At 44.0% G+C, this 10033-nt stretch overlaps 1 protein-coding gene across 1 annotated transcript in view; it reads right to left on the bottom strand.

Annotated features, from left to right (window-relative positions):
• Positions 1 to 6213, bottom strand: part of col28a2a (collagen, type XXVIII, alpha 2a) — a 32213-nt gene extending 26000 nt beyond the window's left edge. Inside the window, exons 1-10 of the mRNA XM_083642128.1 lie at positions 6112 to 6213; positions 5715 to 5861; positions 4452 to 5026; positions 3598 to 3618; positions 3389 to 3448; positions 1611 to 1664; positions 890 to 934; positions 775 to 801; positions 642 to 686; positions 487 to 531 (exon numbers count right to left, since the gene is read on the bottom strand). Coding sequence (XP_083498254.1) covers positions 487 to 531; positions 642 to 686; positions 775 to 801; positions 890 to 934; positions 1611 to 1664; positions 3389 to 3448; positions 3598 to 3618; positions 4452 to 5026; positions 5715 to 5850 — 1008 coding nt within the window. The 5' untranslated portion in view covers positions 5851 to 5861; positions 6112 to 6213. The remainder of the gene's footprint in view (positions 1 to 486; positions 532 to 641; positions 687 to 774; positions 802 to 889; positions 935 to 1610; positions 1665 to 3388; positions 3449 to 3597; positions 3619 to 4451; positions 5027 to 5714; positions 5862 to 6111) is intronic.
• Between the last annotated feature and the right edge of the window lie 3820 nt (positions 6214 to 10033).

Genomic DNA, 10033 nt, shown 5'->3' with positions numbered 1-10033 from the left:
AGACTGTAACAAACAGTTCAGTTTGTCAGGTGCATGCAACTACGACATGACTTTATGAAAGTTGTTGGTCTGTCTACTTGACAATGTTGCTGCAATAAAATGGTTGAAGTCAGATGTACAGACTGAAAAAAAATTCTTATATAAACCAGATGTTGACAAATTTTCCTTTGGGGACATCATTTGCAGTTGAAAAAGTAAGAAATCGCAATATATCGCAATATCGCAATATTCAATATATCGCAATATCGCAATACTATCGTATCGTGACTCAAGTATCGTTTTAGTATCGTATCGTGGGCATCTGGTGATTTCCACCCCTACAGTACACTTATATGATATGTGATGAGTGTGATTTTGCACATTGTGGACAGGACAAACTCTCCTCTCTTGTATGAAACACAATATCAAGTGTTCACTAATACAGACAAAATGCTCTGAGGCAGAGGAATTAACACATTTTAAACACAAACACATTGTAATGCTGACCTGCAGACCTCTAGTTCCTCTTGTGCCAACTGGACCCTCAGGACCCTGAAGGCATCGCACAGGAGGGAGAGTGAACATCACATCAAACACAATAAGTGACAATTATTTGAGTGAAAACAGGACGATCAGTTAAGTGTAGATAGGGGCTTCCATACCCTGTCTCCTTTGCTGCCTGGAGTGCCACACTCGCCCCTCTCCCCCTGAGCACAGATGACAAAGCAGCCTTACACAAGGCTCAAAGGGTTTCCAACAAGACTATAAACATTGTCATCAATCTGAAACACATACCTTCTCCCCTTTGTATCCGGGTTTTCCCTGCAAATCAATATCATTGATGAGATAGTGTGGAAAAACTACAGTTACAATATTTTGTTCATTCTGACGAGGGAATAGTGATGTTTACCTCTGCGCCCTCTCGCCCAGGCAGTCCGCTCAGCCCTGCTTCGCCCTGATGACAAGATTCAACTCACTCAGTACATCAATCAATATAATAATAAACCACCTAAGTTGCAGAAAAGTAGATGCCTTCACACAGAGTTGGGGAGGGCGGTTATAAATGAATGTCCACCTTTTGAAAAAAGTAGAGCTGCAATGATTCATCGATTAGTCGATCGACAGAAAAATAATTGACAACTATTTTGGTAATCGATTAATCGTTTTGAGTAATTTTTTAACAAACAAAGTCAAAATTCTCTGATTCGAGCTTCTTAAATGTGAATATTTTCCGGTTTCTTTACTGCTCTATGACACTAAACTAAATATCTTTGGGTTGTGGACAAAACAAGACATTAGAGGATGTCATCTTGAGCTTTGGGAAAAACACTGATCGACATTTTTTCACCATTTTCTGACATTTTGTAGACCAAACAACTAATCGATTAATCGAGAAAATAATCGACAGATTAATCGAAAATAATCGTTAGTTGCAGCCCTAGAGAAAAGAGGCACGTGTCGAAACAATTAATGTTGCTTTTTCAAGAACAAGTAGGTAACTTGAGTCATTGGCTGACTAATTGACAGCCCCCCCCCAAAACATATCAATAGCATTTTGGAATAGCACACTTCAGAAGTGAAGGAAGAAGCCTGTCGGGTAAGAAAATAATTTTCCATCAGAAAGCAATGACCTTGTGGCCTTTAAACCCTGAGGCTCCATCCTCTCCGGGGCGACCTTTCTTCCCCTGTAGAGTGAAAGAAAAAAGAGACGAGATACATTTTGTATAACAAAGACACAAAGGCTAATAATGTAACAATAAGAGGTTAATATCTTCACCACGCCTCTGATAAGTGAAAAGTGAACGTTTTTCCTCCAGGCAGAAATTGTTCAAACACTGAGACAGGAAAAGGAAAAAGGGTCATAGGGTAGATAGCTGTGTGTGCGTGTGTGTATGTGTGTGTTATGTGCGGCTGTGGCTGTCTGTGTGTGTGTGTGTGTGTGTGTGTGTGTGTGTGTGTGTGTTATGTGCGTGTGTGTGTGTGTGTGTGTGTGTGTGTGTGTGTGCGTGTGTGTATGTGTGTGTGTGTTATGTGCGTGTGTGTGTGTGTGTGTGTGTGTGCGTGCGTGTGTGTATGTGTGTTATGTGTGGCTGTGGCTCTGTGTGTGTGTGTCTGTGTGTGTGTGTGTGTGTGTGTGTTATGTGCGTGTGTGTGTGTGTGTGTGTGTGTGCGTGTGTGTGTGTATGTGTGTGTTATGTGCGGCTGTGGCTGTCTGTGTGTGTGTGTCTGTGTGTGTGTGTGTGTGTGTGTGTTATGTGCGTGTGTGTGTGTGTGTGTGTGTGTGTGCGTGTGTGTATGTGTGTTATGTGTGGCTGTGGCTCTGTGTGTGTGTGTGTGTGTGTGTGTGTGTGTGTGTGTGTGTGTGTGTGTGTTATGTGCGTGTGTGTGTGTGTGTGTGTGTGTGTGTGTGTGTGTGTGTCTGTGTGTGAGGGAAGTGTCATAGTTGAAGAATTAAGCGGGCATGACGTAGCTTGTCCGCGGGGGTCAGGGGTCGACTTGTTGAGCAGCACCTGGACAGCGTGTGTCGGCTATCCACCAGAAATCGCTGGTTTGTGACCATTAAACTAATGAGAGCAATTGGGAAAGCCATTCAGTCTGAGAGTAAAGAATTTGAAGAATCTCTCTGGGGAGAAAGCACCTGGTTAACGATCATGCAGCCGTCTGTCAGCAACATGACTATAGCTGTCAGACGCTCGAGACCCCGACACTGCCTGAGATGTCAGCTGACTGCAGAGGGGAGGGGCTGAAATATGGGGTTTGCATAAGAATGAATTTGTCTGTATTTGTCGGTGGGGATCTGGGGGGGGGGGAGGGGGCGTGGCCATCTTCTAGCACCATGCACTAATGATGCGTAGTAGTATCTGGCGGCTCATTGTCCAATCAGCTTTAGTCTCTTTCCCCATGTGACTGACCCTGACAGAAGGGCTTGTAGTATGTGTTATTTATGATGGCCAGGGTCAAGGTCCAGTTTTATTGGGAGTAGAGCTCTACATGTGGTGCCTCCGGTTTCCATGGGGGACATCGTACGCTGGATGGGAATGAAATGTACAATAACTTGCAGGGACAGGGCACACAGAGTAGCAACAAATATAGCTCTCTGGGAATGGCGGAATACTGTCAATCTTTTCCTTTTCCTGTTGCCATAGGATTTCTTTCAGAATGTGGGATAGGACCACCTATCCACTCGCTTTGCCCGCGCAAGATGCCTACAGGCTATACTGCGAGAAGAAGAAAAAACAAGCAATTATCCTGATTATTCAAAACCGCACAATTATCATTCCTGACTATGTTAGATTCCTCTGCACAAGTTTTCCAGGAATGCCTCGATTTGACAAACCACCTTCCAGGACTTGAAAGGAAAAGGGTTCTTTGTTTGTGGGACATTTTTGAAGAGAAGTTAAATACTCACTGATGGCCCGCTCGGTCCTCTCTCTCCTTTCTCACACGCACATCTCTGAGCCAGGGGGCACTTCAAACAGAAAAGAAAAGTGATCTCTGAGTTGTCATGAGTGTCATTCTACTGTATACCATCAAAGAGGGCATCTGCACTTAATTATACAGTATTATATGTCGAAAGATTATATATACGAGTTCACCTACTATTGTAATAATACTTACCCCTTCATCAGCCAACTCAGCCTGGAGAGAGAAAAATAAAACCGCGATAAATATCTTTACTCAATCTTGATCAATATTACAAACTTTAATGGGGTTTGTTCAGACGTTGTTTAGTGATGCTGTTACGACCCTTTAAAATATATATTATATATATAATCATATTATATTATTATCATATATTACAAACTAGTTTTGGAAAACCAGGCGGATGGATAGGCCCTGAAAACTGAAAGAATAAATTGGATAATAATGAGATAAAACAGACAAAATAGCATTTCTGAATATTGCCGGGAATTGAGAATTCAAGCAACAGATGAGTCACAGGATTAAGGTTCATGCCAACTAAGATCTTGTTTAGTTTTTGCAATGCAACCGGTAAGAAATCAACGTGTAAAGAAATCCCTGTGTTCAGCCATGGCACAAATGCAAGCCACATGTTATTGTAAAGACAATGTCACTGTTGAAACCCAATGTCGGCCCCCCTGAAAGGAATGTGACGTGAGATTGCAAGATCTGTTGATCCTAAAAGATCCTAAAAGAGTCCAAGGATCCTAAAAGATCCTAAAAGAGTCCAAGGGGATATGCAGTATGGACACACACAATGTACAGATCAGTCAAACTCTTCCTTTTTCAAAGCCGGGGGGAAAAACCTTCAAATCCACAGCTGTCCTAGACATTCTTTCATTTGTCTCTTCACAGTGCTGCCATCACTCCAGCTCTATAGGAACACCTGAACAAGCCCATCCATGTGTCAAACCTCTGACTACGTGCTTATTCTGAGTGAACACAGCATTCTCTTTATCAGTGTCATCCGCTGAAAGACGGGGGGGGGGGGGGGGGGGGGGCATACTCACAATTTCAACAAGGACTTTCTCTACGATGTCCACGTCCTGTAAGTTCTGGAGGTAGCGGGAGGCCGGGGAGCTGGCCAGCAGACGGAGCTGGGCCACGTTGGCGGGCTCGTTGGCCGCCCGGGTGATGCCCACTGTGAAGAATCTGACGCCCTGGTTCTTGGCGTCGGCCACAGCGGAGAAGATGTCGGGGTTCCTGGGGTGCGAGATGCCGTCTGTAAGCAGCACGGCCACTTTGACGCTGCCGGGGCTGGACTCCTCCAGGTAGATCTTGGTCATGTTGGTGATGGCGTAGGTGGTGTAGGTGCCGTGGCCGATGTAGACGATGGGCGCTATGCGGGTCTTGAAGTGGTCGGCGCCCCTCCACTCTTTGAAGGTCTGCTCCATGATGACATGGCTGCTGTACTGCAGGAGAGCCACCCGGCAGCTCAGCCTGCGGCCGGACTGCAGCCGAAGGCTGTTCAGTCCGTCCACCACGTTCATGGCAAACTGCTTCTCCTGCTCGTGGTTCTCCTTGGCGCTCTCCGAGCTGTCCACCAGAAAGGAGAGCTCCAGGCCGCAGTCCTCGTCTAGGATAGCTGTGTGCACATAGAACACGCGAAGGACTCTCTCACACACGTTTAGGACTGACCCCGAATGCTTCGAAGCTTCAATCGATGCCATGGTAATAAATCAAATCAAATCAAATGGTAATCGATGTCCAAATCAGTATTCGAATGCTTTATATTTTTCTTTAGGCTACATTTATTTTTAGATAGTAATCCAACATTATTCATTATGCATCAACATCAATTATTATTACTTAATCTCTCACACATTTAACATTAGTGATAGTTTTGTGCATCTATGCCTCACAGCTTTCATTTAAATACAAAGGAAAAATCCTTGAAGTTCAATTCTTGTCCTCGCCTGTCTTTGTGACCACGTGACAGCCCTACGACACATTACTGCCAAAGTTTTTTAAATAACGATTCCGTTCAAAAATGAATGATCTCATTGGCTTTTCAACAACTTGTCTCTGCAAATCTAAAAATCTATAAATCTTCACACAGAAGATTTATAGATTTCAAGAGTCATGTTGGACAGCAACAGATTTATGTCAGTTTGATGCCGTAGGCGTAGGATAGAACACACAATTTGGTCAAATAGAACACATGATGTGTACTTTTGCTGGCAGCATGACAATGAACATTTAGCAACAATGAAGACTATATTTTTGTGTATTGAGCATATTAATAACATTCTCATTCATTCATTCATTCTTACCTTGTCCATCATGAATACTTGCAGCCACAGGTTTGGCCTTAGACTTCCTGTTCACTTTCCTCTCCTCATAATAGTCTTGGGCACAGACGCTGCTCAGTGCCGTGACCAACAGCACCAACCTGATGGAAGGGAACATCCTTGTCCCAACTATAGACCCCAAAAAAATAGTATTAACAATTTAAAATCACAGTCACAGTGTAACACCGTTTCTTTGGTTTTCAACATTAAATTGAACAAATACTGCATCTGTACGTCATCGTGTGAGTAAAATAATCATTTTGTAAAACAGTTTGAGGTATAAAATCAAATTGTACTCTTGGATATTATGTCCAGAGGCATGCACTGCAAATGGACTATCTAACTATAGTAATTGTGAATTATCCACGCATCGACTCACAGTCCAAAGTCCTTGGGGAATGCTGCAAATTCTAGTATTATCCTATTTTGAGTGCAGTTGAAGATGCAGAGTTTGAACAGGCAGCCGGAGCAGCGGAGCAGCAGTTAGCTCATTGATTGTGCAGTGGCGGTGTGGGCCATCCTGGGCTGCAGACACTCTGTGGCCCCCTCAGCTTCCGCCTCCGTCTTTATAAGGCGGGCGGAACGACCCCCTCAGCCTCCGCCTTTATAAGGGAGGAGGAACCACCGGACCAGATCCCGTCTGCGGAGTCTGCTCTGCCCTCCGGGAAGGGGGAAAGTTTCCAATACTGAAGAGATAATTGGAGATTTGTGTTGAGAATGTGCTGTGATTCATGATAATATATTGTTTGCTTGACAAACAATAAAACAATAAATACAAGTTAATAAAGCTGTCAGTAAGAATGACAGACATAAATTATGACAAGCTTACACAAGACTAAGTAATAAGGCAAAACAACAAGAATAAAATGGGCAAAGGGGAGCCATGGCATAATTTATCGAAGAACACAAAGTGGAGGGGATCTAAAAGGTGGCATTTTGCCAGGATAAGCTCCTCAAGTAGGGGGGTTTTAAAGTTTATGGGCCCTAACATGAAAGGCTTGGCCACCTTTGGTCTTCAGCCTGGGCTTTGGAATGGCTATGAGGGTCCTGCCTGAGGATAGCAGGTGAAAAGGTCTGGGCTGCTGGAGAAGATGAATTCTAAAACTACCAGGCAACTAGTGTCGAGATGCTAAACCAGGGGCAGTATCTACGTTTCAATTAAAAGAGTAGAGAGGGTCAGCATGTTAATCCCAGCATGATTAACTGATATACTACTGTACTCCCCTTTATACTGCCCCCTTGTGGGTCAAGTTTAAGCAGGCTAGCATTCAAAAGCTTCAGGTTGCTTATAATGACTGCATGAGGATTCTGCTCAGAAAGCCATGGTGTTGCAGTGCTAGTGAAATGTTTTGCGGTGCAGGAGTCTACACCTTTCATGCCCTGCTGAGAAATCTCACCTACAAGTTTATCTGTCGTCTTAATGTGTCTCAGAACTTGATTATCACGCTGCTGTCTCAACCTGGTCTCAGTGCTATTAAGTACCAGTCCAGCATTTGGGCACATTGGTACAACTCTTTAATGTAATGTATTGGGGTATGTTTATGTTATGATTTTATGTATTGTCTGTTTTTATACTGGACCTTGTGTCTGTTAATAAAGTGATGATGATGATGATGATGATACATGGGATAACATTTGGAAATAACATCCAACTTCTTCTGATATCACATTGTGGCCAGAGGAGGCGCTATCAACAGAATCTATTAGATGAACAAGGCCAACCGAGTCCAGAGTAGTGAGGCGAAAATGTACGAGCGCATTCATTGTCCTGTTCCTCAGTGTGAGTTTGACACATCTCCACACTACTGCAGTCAGTAACAGCAACCTCAAAAGAGCTGATGATGTGCAAGTGCACACGGCTGAGAAATGGGGGGAAATACTTGGTAAACGTTAAACGACTTTTTTGACACTCTCACCTCTTCAAGATTGCATACTCCCTGTAACTTCCATGGTGTTTTCTTTGTTTACTGTTTAGTTTTTATCTTGTTTCTCTTGCACTCTTCTTTTATTTTATACTGTTTTGCTTCATCTGTTGTTTTGCATCTGATTTTAACTCTGTAAACTTTGTAAAGTGTCCTTGAGTGACCTGAAAGGCGCTTTTAAATCAAATGTATTATTATTATTATTTATTATAATTTGTTTCTGTAAATGATCCTGATGTGTGGCATAAAACATTATTACACACTAAAATAGTCAACAACAAAACATGTGTGAAGCGCAATTATACATTCATCATCAGAGAAATGAATAACTGGAAGCTGCAGGTGGTACGTCACCTTCCAGACTCCATAGATGACCATCTGACCGTGGCGCTAGCGGTGGTGACCTTTGACCTGGCTCCTGGTGTGGTTGGAGACGTGGTCCTGTGCAGACTGGTTGGGGATTCATGCAGCTTTTGGCCAGCTGTGCTCTGCTGGAGGTGAAGGGTATTTATATTCCAAACCTGGAGGCGAGGAGTAATTAGAGCAGAGACTTTCTGACACAAAGGAATGTTTCATTGAATGATGGCTTTGGCAAAATCTACTCACATCTCTTCTTTGCCCTGTGATGATGAATGACAACCTTTCAATGTGTCCTGAATAAGCAACGTCATTTCTAAGGTGTGGAAGTGATTGCAAAGACAGGTCAGGTCTTATATTCATTTATCACAGACATTTGTTTATGAGAAATGCATATATCAATCTGTAATACAAGATACAGAAAATGATGGCCGACCCCACACACACAGGACATAAACTTTTCAGGGCCCACCCCCATGGCAGAAGACTGATGTCTGGCAGTACCAGAACCTCCCCGTCACAGGGACAGCTTCTACCCAACTGCCATCTGCCTCTTCAATGAGACCTGACTGAAAGCCCCCACAAATCAGGACTTTGTCACTCCCTCTCCCCCTGATGCCCCCTGAGCACAACTGGGGTCCCCCCAAGGACATTATACCACGGACACTATGCTACCCCCCCCCCCCCCCCCCCCCCCCCCCCCCCCCCACACACACACACACACACACACACACACACACACACACACACACACACACACACACACACACACACACACCGTAGACTGTATAATAGGCACACACACACACCCCAATTATATATCACTGGCCTTTTACTGGAGGCCCGCTGGAACCCCCTCAAAGACCCCTGAGGGTCCCCGGACCTCACTTGGAGAACCACCGGCCTAAAGGCTGTTTCTGGGTGGTTGCTAAGGTGGTACTAAGTGGATGCTTGCTTGGTGATTACAAGTGGAAGTAGTAATGTTACAGTAGTAGTAGGCTAGTAGTAGTAGTAGTATAACTTGCCTATGTACTTTGCCCCTTGCACCACTGTCTCCTCACTGGTTGCTAATGCTAACCAGTTACTGTTTAGCATAAGCAACCAGTGAGGAGACAGTGGTGCAAGGCAGCAATGGGGCAACTACTACTAGTAGTATCAGCAGTATCAGCGTGACGTCACACAACAACAAATCACCGCAAAACAAGAACCGCAATCATTTGTTTTTGTTTTCACTCTTGTCATTGCTACTTGTTTCTCCACTGTAATTTGTACCATCATACTTGTCAATTTTTATTTATTTTCTGTTATGAGCGCATGTCTGTTCGTAGGCCTACACTTGTCTGTTTGGGGGGGAAAAAGGGAAAAAAACCCGGAACCGCAGCAGTTAAGTAGTATGAGTTGTGCCAAACAAACGTTCATATCTCAAAAACTATACATGACATCGCTTATATGTTGACATTCTGAGTGAGAGCAGAAGTAGCGTTAGCTCAAGAGTTTGATGTAACGCTATAATATTATGCACGTCGTGTTAAGGTTGTGTGAACTGTCGCAGTTTTTAAAATGCAGCGTTAGCTACACCGCACTGGTGGAGCTAGAGAGCACTCAAGGCTCGCTCCATAGGGTTCCATTGCTGTTTCCACCCGGAAACGCGGTTTGTTTACCAAAATACCTCGTTTGCATAGAATACTAGTGAGAGCAGTGGTAGCTCACTAACCTAGCTCTGTTGTAGACCAACTAGTACTGTTTAATCCCGGGTCGTGCCAAACAAAGGGCTAGGTGTACATTTGTCATTCAGTAAATGAATTGAACTTACATGCAAAATAGCAGACTTCATGGCAGGCAGACTTGTATCATGAGGGGGCGCGCAGCAAATTGCTCTAACTGTGTTGACACCAGTTGACACAGACACCAGGAATCCTAGACGGGCTTGCACTGCCCTCTTGTGGTGAAAGTGAAATTTGAATGAAGAAGGTGAAAAAAGACGGGTGCACGCATGCTCAGACTGGCAGCAGGTTCAGTACT

The sequence above is a fragment of the Poromitra crassiceps genome (genome assembly GCF_964638095.1).
Source record: "Poromitra crassiceps genome assembly, chromosome: 8".
Lineage (NCBI taxonomy): Eukaryota > Metazoa > Chordata > Actinopteri > Beryciformes > Melamphaidae > Poromitra > Poromitra crassiceps.
Note: the sequence above shows the minus strand (reverse complement) of the source record. Positions and strands in the feature narration are given on the sequence as shown.